At 43.2% G+C, this 19,189-nt stretch overlaps 1 protein-coding gene across 2 annotated transcripts in view; it reads left to right on the top strand.

Moving 5' to 3' along the window:
• The window catches only part of LOC139347585 (steroid hormone receptor ERR2-like), a 34,481-nt gene extending 18,485 nt beyond the window's left edge, over positions 1–15,996 (top strand). The window contains exons 4-7 of one of the 2 annotated variants that reach the window (XM_070987289.1): positions 6,775–6,885; positions 7,370–7,531; positions 12,329–12,598; positions 15,543–15,996. In XM_070987289.1, the coding sequence (XP_070843390.1) occupies positions 6,775–6,885; positions 7,370–7,531; positions 12,329–12,598; positions 15,543–15,787 (788 nt within the window). In that variant the 3' untranslated portion in view covers positions 15,788–15,996. Of the gene's footprint in view, positions 1–6,774; positions 6,916–7,345; positions 7,532–12,328; positions 12,599–15,542 lie in introns of both variants that reach the window. The other variant, XM_070987290.1, reaches the window with a different exon arrangement.
• The last annotated feature ends 3,193 nt before the right edge of the window (positions 15,997–19,189 follow it).

Below are 19,189 nucleotides of genomic sequence, written 5' to 3'. Positions count from 1 at the left end.
TCACAGCCACCGCGACATGTGGCACAGTAGGTGATTCTCTGAAAGTAATGGCATTCAATTAAAAGGAAAAAGGACATTTAATCGTGGCATAGTGCCATGGCGTGGCCTCTTACAGACTTGGGGGGGCTTTGATCATGGAATCAGTGGGGGACGGCGGCTTGCCCTACTTCACATAATGAGATCACCGCATAACAAGTGGCCAAGGGCTGGTCATGGAAAAAGAATAATCACATAGTGTAATATGAATGCAGATGTCTTCTATTCCATGGCTACAAAAATGAACATTTTACAGTTATGTTCTTATGAATTCTTTTTACCATTGCTCCCATTACAAACTTCCCAAAATGATGTTTCTAGTTGCTACAGTGCGGCAGTATCACAAGAAATGCCTTGCAATGCAGACGATGTCGAGAGATCTGTGATCAGTCGTTCTAAAATTGTCTTAATATTTCCACGAGGACCCTCTAAGCTCCGCTCTAAGCATGCCATCCTGAATTATAAAGTGCCAGCTGCTACAGTTACAGACTAGCACCATTGGTGGGCAGGGGAAACCCCTCCTCCCTGTAACACCTGCCGCTAATCAGCTGACTTCACTTCTCAAGCCCGGCTTGGTGGCTTCAGGTGTGTTTGGGCTCCAGTGGAGGTCCAAATAACTCAACTGTTCTGAAGTAGCAGCTCGACACATTTTAGTAAGACACAGGGGAAGAAAATGTGTAAATTAAAAAAATAATGTGCAGTTTGTGAGTGTGAATCCCGTTCCCCCTCCGAGTTTGGATGTGAGCAAGCAGTTTTTGTGACCAGAAATAAATTTTATATCTTGTGTCTCAGATGAAAATCAAAGAGAAAGATATTGCAGATGACAGGCTTCTTTCCAGATCCGGCTTTACTGCTGTGCCACAGCAGAGCGCCTGGATGAGCTGGGTGGAAGGCGGCTGTTTGAGGAAACCAGCCTCGGTCAGTGACCCCTTAAATGTCCAGCTGAGGCTTATAAAAGGTCACAGGTCCAATGGAAAAACTCTCACGTAATTACAACTCGCGGAAGGTATGGTGTCAGTCACTACTGCCAGGAGTCAGTGCCTCCAGCTAATAGCAGCGCTAATATCCCCATAGCATTACTGTACGGTGTTAAATGATGCAAGAATCTTTCTGGACTGAAGCGGCATGTTTCAGCTTTGTGACTTAAGTTGCACTTGTCATTTTCTGTTTAAGACGGAAGATTTATTTTGAGATTTGTCTTTTAAGTGCTGCGCGAAAATCTGCGTAGATCTTTGATCGAGTAATCACGTCATCATGTTAGCAAATTAGCATGTTTGAAAAGCACGTCCCGCACGGCCTCATTTTTAGCCATTTCACCAAAAGGCACTTCGGCCCGTGGTCTTCTGAAGTCGAGGCTTGCTGGTTTTAGCGTTAGCTCCGTGTTTCTTGTGGCGTATTCTTTGCTTGTGGGGATTTTCTGACACTGCTGTAATGTGGTGGATGAATACAAGCTGCCAGACTATTTTGGCAACCTACACCGCTGTCTCGCCCTCGCCCGACCACAGATAGGGATCAGCAGTCTTTCCTGAGCAAACGTGGCTACCGGGGTAACGTTACAGCCTTATTTTCCTCCGGCCACATACACAAAAGATTAGTAAAGCCATATCCAATATCACAGACTGTCAGGTCCCTTTCCACTCAATAGGCTCAGATCAGAAACCAATCCATACACTAAGATTACATCATCAAAATAAAGATACAGCAAAAGTCCATACTGTGTGGGTGCCGTTTAAGTCTTAGGCGATGCATTTGAACAGCATACGAAGCCAGATCCAGTTTTGCCTGTATTGCTCTACATCTGTGCCTAAACTGTAAGACTGGCTGCCGCCTGACTCAGTGTGTCTTGATTTCCACTTGTAGCGCAAGCCTGTCTGTGTAACAGCACATGTATGGGGCCTTGTTTGCTTTTAGGGTGTCAGATATAGCTGGCAGACTGCAGCTGAGAGTCAGCGCCCACCCAGAGGCTCTGCACTGGCCTGTCCTCACTGTCTGGCAGGTGATACATCAGACACGGAGGCTAACACGTGTTCCTCTGAAGAAGGGGATTTAGCGAAGGGCTGACCTCTTTACAACCCTCCGATATGCACACTGGATTCACAACGCACACATTCATGTACGCACATGCCAAGTGTGTATCGGCCCTGAAAAGTGACATGGAATCGGACCTTGAGGTACATGTTCCCTGCTGGCACCTCTCTCTTTGTCGCCGTCTTGCTCACCCACTGCTCAAAAGTCTGTATGATGGCCGCAATCGGAACGGCTGCTGTGCCAATGCACTGGGGATCCTGAATCGACCCGGCCATCTCGAGCCGTGCAGATGTTTTCGATTACAGGCACATTTGTGGTCAGTGTGGCTCAGTAATTCACAGTAATACCCCTTGTGGACACGCCAGCTCAGATTTATGAAAAGTGTAAAACATGATAAAGAGAGCGATGCCAGTGTTATGGGAGAACAACTCCAGTTTTGTCTCGTCAGCCCACCGGGGTTAGAGCAGGTGGGACGCCATCCTGATGCCCCCCCCTTCCTCCCGTTGTCCCGTACCCATTTTCTTCTAGCCTCCTTCTCTCCCTGCAGCCCACCCAGACACTGTACAATCAAACAAAAGCTGCCCGGTGCCTTCAGCTCTTCGCAGGCTTGCAGACGCAGCCTTCAGAAGTAGCTCTGGAAGGGCAAGGTCCCTGCGCCTTGTAAAGGGTGAGCGACTGTGTAGGAGGGGGCGCACGCTGCATCCCTCTGATTTTTCCCAGCTAAAATAGGGAGCTCCTAATCTCCCTCTGGCAGCGTTAGCCAGCCAGTCAATTCTGACACATTCTCTAGAAAGAAGCGCCTCTGACAGGTGAGGGCCTGAAAATAGTTGCATGAGATACATGCGCACACATGCACATGTTCATATAGTGGCACACAAGCTTGACACACTGAATGAACCACACACACATTTATATGATGAAATCTGTTGCCTACAGAGCTTCTTCTGCATAGACTGAATAAACCTCATAGTATGTACTTTGGGATACTTTTTTGTTTTATTATTTTATTCTAAAGCAGCTTGGTTGTGGCAAAAATCCTAATCACGATTATTTTGGTCAATATTGAGATCACAGTTAAAATGATGACTGACTGGAAACATCATGCATTTCTCGAACTTTTCCCTTGAACTTTAAATATGGTTCTACTGAAAATCCCTGCAAAATCTTACAATAATCTTAATAGTAATTATTACAATTATATATGATATAATAAATCTTCTGACTAATTTAATATACGATGTGTATTGTAATGTATTTTTTAATCTGGTGTACACAATCTGAGAAAGGATTTCTGAAAAGCGACTCTCTCAACCTTTTTGGCCGCTCCAAGCATTGGTACCTTAACAGCACAGATAGACACACATCAAAATCAGCAGCTGGCTTCAGAGTTTTCGCAAATGACGGCTCACTTGATCGCAGCGAGCTAAATAAAACGCCTCAGGCTCTCTGAGAGTGACTCTGGGCTTTTTTTGAGTGCGACACAAAAACATTTTATCTTGATTTTCTTGTTTTCATCATCGATGGAAGCCAAAATTGTAATTAAAAATGAAATTCCATTAATCTACAAGCTCTATTTCATTCTTAGCTTAATTTTATTCTGGACGTTTTTTGTTTTTGATGCATTTTTTAATAAATACCCTTTAGTCCACTTCATGACTGTTTGACTTTCTAATTTCATTTATAGCATTATGTTGTCTGCACTTTCTCTGGGAGTTGGAGGGTTTTAACAATAGTGAGGACTTCATGTTATAATCTAAACAAAAACTAACACAATGTGGATATTTTCTAGGATGATTCCAGCATCTTTAAAATCAGTATTTGTTATTTGTTCCCCTTTTAGGCCAACCAAAAGAAAAATAAATAAAGGATTCATTATTTCCCAAGCAGCATTTTGTTCCCGGCAGCATGGAGAAGACATATTTAGATTATGTTTAGATCATAAACTGAAAATGTAATTACAGTTAACAGAATAAATAAAATATGACAAATGCAAGTAATTACAACATTGGTGTTTGTGTTGGTTGGACTTCATTATTATATAAATTCCCAGCTGTGAACCTGCCTGTTAGATTTTTCAATTGTGATGATTTTTATGTGGACATAAAAGGAGAATTGGCAACTACTTAGTTGAAGTGAGTAGGGATCCAAATGCAGAATAAATAATAAATGCATGAGAGAATGAAATAAATTCACATGGCGCGTACGCACAGCCGCCGCCGCCGCCGCATAAAGGAAACCACCGCCGCTTCAATCAGGAATGTGCTTTAAGGTTGCACAAGTCAATAAAGATATTGAATGTGAAAGGGAAGCCGGGGTCAGGTGGCCGTAAAGATTGCTCCTATGCAAACATGCCTCATCGTCTTTCCACACACGTGCGCACGCACACACACACACGCACACACAGAGCAAGGATGAACTGTCAGCCAGTATCTTTGTGTGTCAGGCTGCTAAGTTATGAACACACTGTCCTGTACTGTATGATCTTACCGGGCTCATAACATTCATCACACACATTTCTACCACCTCCCATTCCCCGCGCTCTTTTACCCCATAACCTCACCCCTGTCGTCCATATTTTGGCTGCCACACTTTATGAAGGGCTAGCAACTGTAAAAAATGGATCTGGATGCTTTTAAGATGATCTGTGCGCCCGCCTGGCCCCCCATGTCACAGCGTCTCTCGCTCCAGAGCTGAAGCTGAACCCGATTGTCTCGAAGCGCTGAGGCCGCTGTGGTTTTGGGCCCGAGGTGTGGAATGCGGTGCTGACGATGACACGAACCGCCCCCCGTCCCCCCGGCCCTACAAGGGGCCTCATCCAGCTGTCTTGTTGTGGTCAGATTCTCAGTACTGTGCCGTATCACATGGGGAAGAGATAATCCCGCGCTGGTCGGATCAGGCGCTGGCTGGGACAGGCAGGGCTGTCAGGGAGGAGATGTACACCCGATGCTGAAAGGGTGAGAAAAAGAGACAGAGAGAAGGAGGAGTAAGGGGAAGAAAAACAGATCGTGCAGAAAGCTGAAACATCCAGCCAAAAAACAGCAGCTTGTTCTGTCGTACTCCCTCTCATTCTCCAACAGTATCCAACCCTTTTTCGCCCTCTCTGTCGCTCTCTCTGCCCTCCTGCTTTGGGTCGCTGCCGTTTGCAGTGCCGCTAAGCTGTAAACTGAAACTGGTTAGCGCTGAGCTCTTAATTCTTGTCAGCGTCTATTAATTATGGGCCAGTTGGATGTTCCAGTTCAAACAGCCCCCGCGGATCTTGGAATTCTGACTCCGGCTGTTTGGTCACTTGTCGCTTGTTGCAGCCACATGACCCTGCAGCCTGCAGCAGGGAAAACTGTGTGTGTGTGTGTGTGTGCGCGTGAGTGTGCATGTTCGGATGGTGGCAGATGTCAGGGACAAAGGCAGCAACATTTCACTGCCACTTAGTCTGACAAGTCTATGAATTTAGTGTATACACCTGCTTAATATGTTTTTGCAATGCACAAGCTTGTTGTTTTGAAAGCCCTTACTAACTGCATATCCCTTTATTAGGCCTATGTGTGTCATTAGATAGAGGAGATATTGAATTGATTTAATATCTGGAGTACATGTGCACAGTTTCCTTAAGCACAATTTATAATTTCAAATCTCCCTTAACCAAGAGTAATGGTAAGAACAACTACCATAGCTCTATCTGTCGCAAACCCAGTTCCTACCTGACTAACTGACTAATTAAAACTGCATCCACATGTGTTCAAAGAACAAGAAGTCTATTTGCAAGCCTTATTGATTACTTTAAGGCGTACAAATGGAAAGCTGTGTTCGGAGAGGGGCTCTCGATTTAGCTTCAATCTGCCAGGCATAAAATGATCTCACTGTGTTTGCTGGGAAGAATGAGCTCCCTCTGGGCACGGTGGGTAATTAGGTTAGTGGATAGTCGGTGTCAGGAAATTGAAAGACCATCCTAATCGGATTCTTTTGTTTCCAGGGGAATCAAAGGAATTTATATGAGTCACTGGGAAATCTCACACGACTCAATTCCACTTGACCATGTAAAATCTGTTTGCTCTCCCTCAATGCTCAAACAACTTTTAATACAGGAGTGGAAATCCAGCACATGAGGTGCATCTGATGCAGCCCGTGTCCTCTGAGACGGCTTTCAAGATAATCCCAGATATGTCTGTTTGTATACTAACTAGATACTTACACTCTTCCATCTATAGCACGGCTGTATTGAGTCCCTCTTTTAGTCAGACTGTCAAAAACAAAGGAAAGAAACTGAGAAGTCCCAGTTATGATATAACCATGGACAATTACTAATACTGGAATAAGTTACTACATTATTTCCAATGACTTTAATTTGCTTGGTATGCTGGTTTTTTTACCAGAAAAAATAAAATTGGGGGGCTAAACAGAAGAAAAAAATCCTCTGCTTTGGTTGTATTGGATGTGTCATGATGAAGTAAAGATAAAAACACTGAAATCCTTGAGAGGGGTTTATGACTCAGCAAAATACATTGAAAGAGGCCATTATCATTAGCAGAACTTGTAGCTACAGTTTTAGATATAATAGCATAAAACTCTGATGATGCCAGGTTTAGTTGTTTTAGCCAGGAAACAGAGCATGCAGTGACGTCGGGGCTCTTTGCCCAGATTAGTTCCATTTGATTCTCTTTTTCAAAGTGCCTTTGCTTTGCTGCCATTGAAACATTGCGATGATACTTTCTGCAGGTGTACGTCTGGACCGGGTGAGAGGGGGGAGACAGAAGTACAAACGGAGGCTGGACTCAGAGAACAGCGCCTACCTCGGCCTCACCATCCCCCCTCCAGCCAAAAAGCCATGTGAGTCCCACAGTTTGGTTTTGTTTGTTTTTTTCTATCTCACTCAGCTGATTTACTGAATTACTGAAAGGTTTCCATTTTGCTTTTATATCAAAGCAGCAATTTTACAGTTTTATAGAAATGTTGGGACTTGGAATCCTGCAGTTTGAAGCCTTTCCATTTTTATTATCTCACTGAGGAATATTTGCACAACTGCATTTTGTAGATATGTAGAAGAATTTTCTAAAATCTATGTTCAGTTACGCTATAATCAGATTCATCGTTGGGCCAGCCTGCCAGCTTTTTTAGACTTTGCACCATTTGTGATGACACTTGTCAGCTATATTATTGATTGATTTACCGGTTGGATTTTTCTGTGTCCCCGTATAATCCAGCCTGGTTCTGGTCATTCCCTTTGAAATGAAATGTCTTTATGCTGTCACTTAAAATTGTCTCACAACACATCTCTCTCTCCATCTCCGCATCCGCCCTTCCCTCCTTGCAGTGACAAAGACTGTTTCCCATCTGTTGGTGGTGGAGCCAGAGAAGATCTATGCCATGCCCGACCCCACCATGCCCGACGGAGACATCAAGGCCCTGACCACGCTGTGCGACTTGGCCGACCGCGAGCTGGTGGTCATCATCGGCTGGGCTAAACATATCCCAGGTAGAGAGGCATGGCTGCTAATTAATGACTGTGTTGTCTGGGGTACCATTTTTGAAATGTGTTTGACTTTTCAACAATTTCAACGTATTTAATGATTTTTTACTTCAATTGATAAATAACTGCATGACTGAAGAAATAGAAGGATTACCTGACCTGAGACTCATGAAAGGCAGATTCACAGGTCTTGATGCTGTTGGTAAATCCGGGAAGTATATCCACATTTGTATTTTAATTTGCTGAAACGAATACAGCGTGAGATTAGTGAAGTAGCTCACTGACTGTTACACACACATAAACACATAAACACCCCCCCCCCCCACACACACACACACACACACACACATTCATGCACACACACAGGGTAATTAACATCTGCTACTCATCTGCACCTAAGGGAAAAGCTAGTCCCATATTCTAAAATCTAATCAATAAAGAGCAGCTGAAACCTTTGATTTGACTGGGTAGGGTGGGAGAGTCTGGGGGAGGGGGGGGGGGATCCGCCCCTATGTCAATGTATTCCATTTCAATCCCAGACTTAAAGAAAGCAATCCTCTTACTTACTTAAGGAGACTACACAGGGCCTATTGTAAAATTGATTTATTTAGGGAAATACTGATGGATTTTGCCGCTCCCTGTTGACGAATCCTTAAATAAGACTTGTTATGCAAATGTTCTAAGATTTTCTTTTTGTTTTTATCTCTATCAGTTGAAACAGACAGTATGTTAGGGCGCACAGGTTGGACTCACAACAGAAACGCATGGTTTCCAATTCAGCTCATTTTTTTGAATGTGACGTAGCGCTGCAAAAATCAATTAACTGCCAGTTATTTTCTCAATTAATCAATCCAGTTTGTCAGAGCACAATCTGGCATCTTTAAAATGCCTCGTTTTGTCCCACGAGCTGCACAAAACCCCCAAATTTCACATTCGCTGTGATATGAAACAAAGAAAAGCAGCAAATCCTCACGTCTGAGGATGTGTGCTCTGTGTTTTTGCTTAAACAAAACTACTGAAATGAATCAAAATAATACAATCAACTATAATGCAGCGTCATGCAGTGAATTTGTTTCTCTTCTCACATCTAGACAACTAAACACAGCAACTGGAGGGTTTTTCCTACCTGTGGATTTATTCACTCACTTCACTAGCTCTGTCCAGGGTTCGCTCTTATCACTGATTTGTCATCAGATTTCTGTTTGACTCCTTAATTGATTCAGTTTGGGATGGTTGGAGGTGTGTTGATCCCAGACCTGCTCTGGGAACCTCAGAGGATTTACTTCCCAAAGACACAGGGGAGGAGTGTCATTCGGAGATTGGGCTTTGCAGGGATGCTGGGGTACGAAGCGAGGCTGCTGAACTGGGAAGATGCTTTAACAGAGACAAAGAGCATCATTGACCTGATGTTTTTTGGACACAGTACCTGAAATCAAATTCCTCAATTTAATCATAGCTGCAGGGGTGCAGAAATTAATGCAAGAAATTTACATATCGCCATATTTTTGGACCTCAATTTCTGTTCCATTTTCTATGTATAACTATTGATCTTTATACTATGAAGATCTAAATCCAGGCCTGACAGAGTTATTAAAGGGGCATGTGACACTCTGGGGACACTTTACCCGGGGCCACCGGGTCAGGATGTCACCAAGTAACGATTAAGACAAAAGGGGTCCCTACAGTTTAACAGTCCACTCCCACCATTACACTCATAGCCCACTGAGCAAATGGCCTTAACGATGAGGTAATAAGAGTCATTACTGCAGATCGCTCCATTAATGTAAAAGTCCTTCAACATCCAGATGTGGAGACCTGAGAGGAAACATGTGAGGTTGAATAGGCTTAAATATTTATGGCGAATTGTTGCACAAGTTTGCTTTTTCTCTAAATATAAAATCAAAGAAATTGGAAAATTTTGCTTCCCTGAACAAAACTGCTGGAGACATGTTTGAGTGCGTGGCTGCAACTCTTCAAACGGCAGCAGCTGATTGGATGTTACACACACACTGCCGTGAAAATGGAAACAGAAGTGCAGCACGGTTGTCAGGGGGTCGGAGGTGGCCGCTCATTTGTGCAGCTGTTAATAGACGCGCACCATCTCAGACATGTAAGTGCTCACAACATGTGTAGATTTATATTCCAGGCAGCAGCATTCAGCAGCCTCTGGTATTTAATGTTCACTCAGTTCAGCGCTTTCTTCCTCTTTCCTCTCTTTTTCTCACACACTCACACAGACTCTCTCTACCATCATATCTTTCACACACACTCCCTGGCTTCCTTGTTCTCTTGTTCCCCTGGCTCTCCCCCCACCTCCTACTCCTCCTGCTCATATAGGGCCCTCTAGTCTCATTATTACCTCTGTCTTTTTATTAGGCCCATTAGGGCTCTTAGGAGGCCTGTAATGATACTAAATGAATAGAGAGTGAACTGCTGTCTGTTTTAGACCTAGCTCTCAATGACAGCTTCAAGCTTCACTGCCAGCCACTCAGTCTCTTCATTGTGCTGAACAGGGTTTCAATTACTTATCTGATCTGTACCTGTACTGTACTGTTGCATTGCCAGATGGCTTTCCTTTTCTGCAAACAATCACGAACAGCCCATGTTATGTTGAGGATTAAGTACCTTATAGAAACAGACACGTGGTATAATGTTGGCATGTCGGATGACTGGTAACATCACGGGGTGTTTACATGGATTTACAGTCCTACTGTAGTAAGTAGAGTTTAATGTTAAATTCACTGTCCCTCAACCCACAAAGAGAGGATGTTTTTGGTATCCTACATAGCCTAAGACAGTGATTTCTTTATAATCATCTATAAAGGGTATAAAACGAAGGCATTACAACCTCTCTGTCTGTTACACAGTTTGCCTGCCAGCCTATAAACTTTAAACTCTTTTCCTTAATTTTGCCTTTACTGCTTTGTGCCTTTGCAGGCCAGAGTAGCTAATAATTCATTTTCTTATGGCACAGTAGAAACCTGTGGTGTCCCTCGTCTCTGTTCATGCTTTCTGTCATCACCAGGGGAGAAAACTGCAGACAAAGACGTAGACGTTCCCCAGTTTGCTCGATATTGTGTCATGTTTGGTCAAACGGCAGTAAATCAGTAGGGTGACATATTGATATTTCATCAGGGGGAATCACCCTCCACAGCGACACTTAACTCAGCCACCTCAGGGCGACGCACCTGAAGCTCCGGGGCGACCCCCGGGGAGCCAGGAAGTCACTCTGTCGCTTCAGTAAATTGAGTGGAAAGAAAAAAAACAGCGGCGAGGGAAAAGGAAAGGGTGGTGAACAAAAGGAGGAGGCACATGAAGAGGGTGACTGTTCTGCAAACTGTGTAGAGAAAAGGAGCACCTGACAAAAGAAATGGTGCCCCAAGCAAAAAAGGTGGTATGAAACCAGTTTATTGACAGTATGAGAGGTCTGAAGACTCGCAATAAGCATTATTTCATGTCTTAATTATGCTCCTTTGCAAGTTTTGTCTAACTCTTCTGGCTTTTCCCAGACATGTTGCATGTTATGTAGTCACTGATCATCTCCCGTTATTCTAAATACAAAAATGAAGACGTTCAAAAAGAGTTTTTTTTAGGAGATGGAGGCTAAATTTCTGAGTTCCTAATGCAGCCTACAGTATCTACATTCAGTGACTCCCCAGTCCCTCCATCCCCCCACCAAACGTGTACCGGATGTCCTCCATCAGCTGTCTGTTTGTCAGATCTGAGGCTTGGATCGATCCCCCTTTCGCATTTGGTGCACTGATTACAATCTACTAATCAATGACACCCCCAGCTCTCTTTTCTCCCTCCCTCATTCTCTCTCTCTCTCTCTCTGCCGTCGTTTCTCTATTTGCTTGATAAGAACCATCGGGAGGACCTCTTTTAAGTCTACCTGCCCCGTTCCCCGTCCATACAAGCTCAGATTTAAGTAAGCAGAGTGGTGGGTTCAAGGCCCTGGTCAATACCCCCAATCACCTTCCTATTCACTATAGAGTGGTGAAAGGTATTGTGGTGCGGTGCTTGAGGTCCTTTCAGACGTCCATCTGTTTGATGTGGTGTGTGTGTGAATGTTACAGAATTGATGGGACGACCTCCAGATCTTGGATGAATTGTTAACCGGAGTTTCCGAAGGTTCAACGCAAGAGACAAAAGAATCAGGAAGGTGCTTATCAGCTGAAATATGTTTGGTTTGAGGACTGAGTCTTGTTTTATTCGAGAAGAGTTTTGCGGCTCATTTAAGTTTGATGGATAACTTCATATCATGACAGACGGCGACACAAATCAGAAATAACGATCGAGTGACTGAGGCTACGTTCATTCATTTGGCCGGTTTTTAAATCCAGATTTATTTTGTTATGAAGAAGAATTCTTGTTGCACTCTTTCTTCTTCACCATGACGAGAACAAGAGATGGTTAGGTTTTATGAGTGGATTTGTCCTCACTAATCGGTGTCTCATGTGCTTATGTACGGGGCTGCAGAGGGACTGAGTGTCGACGGTTGGTGGTTGAAGCAGCCCTGGCTCACGTTTCAAAGGCCTCTACACTTGACTGATTTATATTCTTCCCTTAAGCCACCACATACAGTAATCGGCCTCTGTTCCATGTCGGACTTCTCCGCGGATTATGCAGCGTTATATGACAGTACACAGCCCATAAAACATGGAAGACTTGAGATGGCCAATTACAGTGCAGTGAGGTTAATGGGCTGGTCTCATGATTTGTCATGTGGATACAAAGTGTGAGTGACCAGCAGTATGTTGAAAGAAAATCCCCCAAAATAACACGCCCTTTGTAATTCTGCAGGTTTTTCCACTCTCTCGCTGGCAGACCAGATGAGTCTGCTGCAGAGTGCCTGGATGGAGATCCTGGTGCTGAGCATTGTGTTTCGCTCGCTGCCCTGCGAGGACGAGATTGTGTACGCAGAGGACTACGTGGTGGACGAGGAGCAGGCGAGGATCTCGGGCCTGCTGGACCTGCACGTCGCCATCCTGCCGCTGGTCCGACGCTACAAGAAGCTGCGCATGGAGAAGGAGGAGTTCGTCACGCTCAAAGCCATCGCCCTCGCCAACTCAGGTACCTTCTCAGTCCCACTGTTAGTATGAAGTCAAGCGATGCAGCCAAACAGTGTTCAACAACAGAACTTAATTTTAAACTCTAGTGGAGAAACCAGAGTTTATTCCAACTATTTTAGGCTGAATTTTGGGGCTATCAAGAATGCTTTAATTTGATAGTGTCTTGAATTTCACTCTGTGTAAACATTATATAACTAACACAATATATCCATAACCTGGAGCTGTCACAGACACCAACGAGGAGCAAGGTTTGAGGTCGTGAACACCTGAAGACACACTGACGGGACATGCAGTTGCTAAGCTAGCTAGCTAGCTAACTAACGAATCTTAGCTTGGCGGCACTAAGAGACGGATGAATGTTATGATATTATTGGTTAAAACTGATGTAAAAATACAAACAAGTGCATCTTTTTACATTTGATTTTTAACGTAGCATTTTAATTTAGGTTTTTATTTATTCATAGCATATACAGTATTTTTAAATAGGTGCACAATGTGAAAGGGAATATGATCTGAGAGGGTTAAAAGACTTTTTTCATTTCATAAACCTTCTTACAGTGAAAATTAAATGAATATAATAAAAAATATGTCTATATGTCGATTACAATTGTTTTAAGCACTTTACGTAACAAAATTATGTTAAATGTATCAACAAGAACTTGTATTTTTATGGTAAATTTCAGTGATTTGGTCAAATCACTCCACAAATGCAAAGGTGCCACAAACATCTCTATGTTACATCTCAAAGAAATCGAGATAGTTGGCATTTAATTAAAGCAAACAAAAAAATGTGAAGTGATTGTCTATATCTGCTGAGCCGATCACTTCCACAATAAAGGATACCTGATAAGAGGGGACAAAAAGGTCAGAGGCATGGTTGTTTAATTTGAACACTCCTTAGGTGTGAGCGTGTGTGCACTTCTATATTTTAATTTGTGTGCACACGTGTGTGTGTGTGTGTGTGTGTGTGTGTGTGTGTGTGTGTGTGTGTGTGTGTGTGAGAGAGAGAGACTGTCACATTGCGCTCTCATTCTCTCCATCTCCATAACAGTAGCTGCCAGCGCGCCACAGCCGAGGGAGATATATTTAGCATTTCATTAGGAAAACAGGGGCTGTCAATAAAATGTGTTAAGTGGAGTGGAATGAGCGTTGGGGAGCGACGGGCCTCGTTTGTTCCAATGTGAAGATGCTGCGCCCGTATCGACAGTTTGCTTTTCATGAGGCCAGGCCTGTCCCCCACTAATCAATGCCTGTTAGGAGTCTTTTCTCCTGCCTGACTGAAAAATGAAAAATGCTGAGCCCAGAGGTTTAGTCTTCTGATGACAAACTCTCCATGGGAGAGTGGAGGGAGAGACGGGAGGATGAATTGGAGGGGTGATGGAAAGACAGGGATGCATAAGGTAAGGGAGAAGTGTGAGAGAGGAAGACGGGTTGAGAGGGAGGATCAGGGAGGGCGAGAGGGCAGCTTCGGCTCGTTTGAACACAGTCTCGGAGAGCTTCGGGCTCCAGGGGTCCTGTGGGTGTGACAGCTGTGGAAATTCATGGCCATTGATTTTGTAATTAGCGGAGTATCGACGGGATTGACGCCAGGCTGCTGACGGATTACATGGAAATTGTTTCTTCAAAGTTAGTTTTGCATTCCACCCCTAACCTCCTCCAACACACACACACACACGCGTGCACACGTATGAAAACGCTCACTGTGCATTTACACACACTGACACACATTTGAAAACATTCTTTCTTTCCCTCTCCCCCTCCTCTCTCTGCCTCACACACACATACACACACACACACACACACACACACACACACACACACACACACACACACACTCACACGCATGCTCACGCAGCCAAACGAGGATCAGATCAGTATTAACATGAAGGTTTCAAATGAAGAGTGCTGGAACACATGTGCGGTCCACATAGCCTAGTTAATTTCCCAAGATAGAAACGCAATTTACACAGAAGGCGACTGGTAAAAGAGACTTAATCAGTCAGTTAGGAACATAATTAGCCTTGTACTTTCCTTTTTTCTGCCTCATTTACATGTTTGTACACGGTCTTACTTCACTCCACAACTTTCGCGACACATAGCGGAGCCGATCTAATTCACTCACGTGCTTCAATCAGCAGCCATGTTTGCTTTAGCTTTAGTAATACAGCGTGTTTAGGATGAGGCGAGCCCATCGTCGTCCATTAGATGAATGGCTTCGATTCAATTAGAATGCTGAATTGAATCTACATTTCGTTGTGCACAATTTTGCCTATCGGTTAATGAATTGCGGATGTGATGCTTCCACAGATGAGACCTGACACTGTAAGTCTGTGCAGTGAAATTGGCCTAAAGCTGCTTGTCCATTAAAACACTCTTTGTCAGCGTGTCCTTCGAAGGACAAGCCTGTGTTTTTTTTTTCTGACTTGTAGACTTACACATAGCGAGCAGTTTTTAATAAGTCTCAACTGGTTTTATTTTAGAGCCTATACATAAGGGGGCCAACTGCTCTTTCTTATGGAAATGAAGGCCATCTGCCGCCATCATTCAGCTGAACGATATCCTAGTAATGCAGCCATCTGAATTCATTAGCAGGGGGGATGTATGTGGTCGCATGATACCAAAAGAAATGAATCTTTTTCCTGTCCCACCATATATTTATATAGACCTACAGTACATCTCTGCCTCCCTGGAGTCCTGGCCACGTGTAGGCATTTATTTAAAGAACGTCATTAACCACTAACAAGAGAAAACCTCTCTCCAAAATTGCATGTTTGCAAAGGCTGGCTGCAGAATTCAAAGCTGCAGAGCAGCGAGTTGTTGTTGCAGCTGCAGATTTGTCACGCTGCAGATCAATAGAAAATGTTTGCATTTCATTTCATTCTTTTAAATATGAATAATCTTTTTCTCTTCTCTTCCATCCGTCCCCACCACCCTTCTCGCTCCAGACTCCATGCATATAGAGAATATCGAGGCCGTCCAAAGGCTCCAGGATTCTCTCCACGAGGCTCTGCAGGACTTTGAGGGCTCTCAGCATCCAGAGGACCCTCGGCGGGCAGGGAAGCTGCTAATGACCCTGCCTCTGCTCCGTCAGACCGCCACCAAGGCTGTTCAGCACTTCTACAGCATCAAAATGCAGGGCAAAGTCCCCATGCACAAACTATTCCTCGAGATGCTGGAGGCCAAGGCTTGACACTTGGGCCAGATGTTTGACAGACAGCTGCATCACCCAATGGGAGGCGAGGGACAGCCCATTAAAAAAAACAACGGTGGTATGCCGATTGACAGTGAAAGGATGAAGCTTGGACAACCGAGTCATTTTAACACTTTTAAATGGTAATAAACATAAAAGAAAAAGGGACTTGAGATGGTTTTAAAAAGGGTGAATATCAACCTGATTGACATGGGATCATGATGATGTATATAAAGATGTTGTGTACAGAAATCAGGCGACTGAGGTCTTGTCATAACCAGAGACCCGTTGCTGTATATCACCTGAAGCTTCTGTGAATTTGTTTCTTATCTTATTTTCATCTCAAATTGGAAGTGTGTTAATATAAATGTCCTGAAGAACTGTACGGCTGCGCGGCCACATTATGTGTTTTTGTTCTTCCTTTCATATTTTCTAATCTCAGTTGTTAAAGCAATAGTCTCTAACTGGTCTACATATAATATGTGTACTGTATATTGTGTGAAATTGCACTGGGTGGGGGGGGGGGGGGTTGTTAGACATATTCTTATATTCGTCATCAAAGGAAGTGCTAACCCCGCCACGGGTATGTAAGATTCTCGATTTCCTCGTAATATATTTACCTCCTAGTAGCTTCATCGACTCAGCGGTTTTAGTCAACTCGGTGCTTACAGAAGGACAATGGCTGGCCAGTGATCACAGTTCACAAAGAGTTTGCACTAAGCATCTATGAATAACGCGGCAATAATGGGTATTGTGCTAGCGAGCTCCGTCTGGTAGCGTCTGAGTCTCAGTCCGTGGGTTTTGCTTATAGTGACTAACTCCCCTCCTCTCTGTCTTCAGTGTCAGACACAAATATTGGCAACTAAGCATACTGTGAAAATACACATGATAAGCTATATTCAGTGCTGAGAATTCTTAACCTTAACTGTATGGCTTGTTTAAAAAAAGTTTTTTTTGATTTGAATACAGGTAAAGGACACAATAACAGCAACATCTATGCAATTCAATGCAATCAAATCTGCTCTATAATGCAACCTGATAGTCATGCAATAAATACTACCTTTGTGACATTTCTAATGTTCAGTATGTGCTGATTCAACTTCGCTTGTCATGGTGCTGCATTAGATTGCATTACATTGTATAGGTGTTGCTTTTTCTTGTGTTTAACCCCATTTTGTTTAGGTTGTGTTCTCAAACAAGTGTCACTATATTGGGAGCATTAGTTCCTTTTGTTTTCGCTCATGTCATACCAAAGTCTGAACACTAGCCTCACGCATCTAAACTTTAAACATTAAACACACACAAACACAAAACAGTATTTTGTTCCCGATGTGGACTACAGGTTCAAGACTTAAAACATTTAACATTCTGATTCCCAAAGAACTCAACAAGTGAGACAATAAAACGCCACAAAGGCTTCATGTCTGCCTCAATGGCGATGACAATACTGGGTGTAATTTCTCCCCCTTTTATTGCCACATTTGAAACAACTTTTCCAAACTATATCAGCAAGTCCAGATCTGTGCTGTACCTAATAAAGTAGCAACTGAGTGCACATAAACAGACGAGAGATGTTTTCACATGCAGGGACACAGCTGAGGCCTGACAGATGATCTGTTTCATCCTGGTGATCTGTCTGAGTTTCAGGGTGGAGCGTTTTTAGTGGAGCGTTTTGAGCCCGTGTGTCTCCTCGATCATTCAAATTTACCATGGCAGCTTTTTAAAACTCAACAATATAATGACACTTGTACTTGTGAGAAGAACTTGAATCGCCCTCTGAACTGAAACTCAGCTATAATAACAGTAGCCTCCAATATTTTGTACCTTTGACCATTTTTCTTTAATGAAGGTGCTGCTCATTCAGACTGGCACTATATGTACATTTCTACAAACTCTAAGTTAATAAATCTGTATATTCCAGAAGTGATAGTAGACTTTCATAGATTAATATCTATCAATTGTGAACCAGTTGCCAAATTATTCAAAGAAAGTGATCAGAATAATGAGATACAGTTATCAACGTGTTATCATAAGATCGCAATAATACAATAATAGTTTAACCAGCTGCTCTTAGGACTTTAGGGAGACAGATATTGTCCCTTATGAACACTTTAAAGCAGTCGTGTCTTTAAAGTGTCGAGTGCCATTAGCTTCTGCCCAAATGAGAAGAAAACACGCAGCCAGGCGACCACTAACTACGGACGTAGGCCAGTTTCTACACTTGAAAAGATCCCCCAGGAACACACCCTATTGATTCACTGTAATGTAATGCATAGATAATTATAATCGAATACAGTAGAGAATACAACTCCCATGATGCACTTCCCTGAATGTGTAACCAGCTAATCCACCCCCAACTGAAATGAGGGATGTATCACTTCTGTACAGTAGCAAACCAAAGCGTAGAGTCCTCAAATACGTTCAAATGAAAGACAGGTAACGCTGATCGAGCTGCGTGTTGAGCCGGCCTGCTGATTCCACATGAATATGGAGCTTATTCACAGTGTGTTATTAATGATTATGCCTTCATTCTGCTGTTAATTTTGGGCAATCCTCTAAACCTGCGATGGTGGTGACAACAGCTGAACAAGATGAAAAGCTTTTATCTTTTTTGTTCAGTCAATACCAGCATTGATTAAACACCAGTCTCTTTGTCGATATGAGACAGTGTGAAGTCTCAGTCCGGAGCCTCACTAACAGATGAAACTCTGTCAAAAAAAGTGATGTTTTACATATCACAGCGGCCAAAGGGGAGTGTTTCAATAAGCCCCATCAGCTCATGTCGTGCTGGCTGTGTGAACAACAACGAAAGAGGCAAACTGACCTCCTCTCCTCCGACCGGAGTTCCTTCACATACCTCCTCTGCGCACTTTGAAGACTGATAGCAGATAATTGTTTCCCAACTTTTCCCCTCTCCTCAAATTAATTTAAGCAAATAAAAGAAAAATGCTTAATTTATTTTCAGAGTTCTAAAACGGTTCTACTGCATCCAATTAATTCTAATTGTCTCCTAAGCTGAAATTCTCAATAGAAATGGAGCAATTAAATTTCTGCTTTGGCTCTACCTTGGGGACGAGAGACGTTTTATTTCGGTTGACGGTGGGGAGGCTTTGTCTAAATCTTTACAAAGGCGATTTCATGGGTGTCTGTAATAGTTTCATAACAGAGCGATCACTGGGCTATGCAAGGCAAATATGGCCACCTATGTTCCTTGTGTTGTGGAGCGTCAGACTGACATTTAGTTGTGCTTTGTTTACAACGTAGACATACTGTACAGTGCTGTACACTGCAGATGTATTGTGCATATTTCACTGGACTATACTGTAGCTGCTGTGCATTGATATAACTGATCATTTGTTTAATTTAATGACTTTCTCATGATGTTAGCAACCCACCTGAATA

The sequence above is a fragment of the Chaetodon trifascialis genome, chromosome 19 (assembly GCF_039877785.1).
Source record: "Chaetodon trifascialis isolate fChaTrf1 chromosome 19, fChaTrf1.hap1, whole genome shotgun sequence".
Classification (NCBI taxonomy): Eukaryota; Metazoa; Chordata; class Actinopteri; order Chaetodontiformes; family Chaetodontidae; genus Chaetodon; species Chaetodon trifascialis.
Note: the sequence above shows the minus strand (reverse complement) of the source record. Positions and strands in the feature narration are given on the sequence as shown.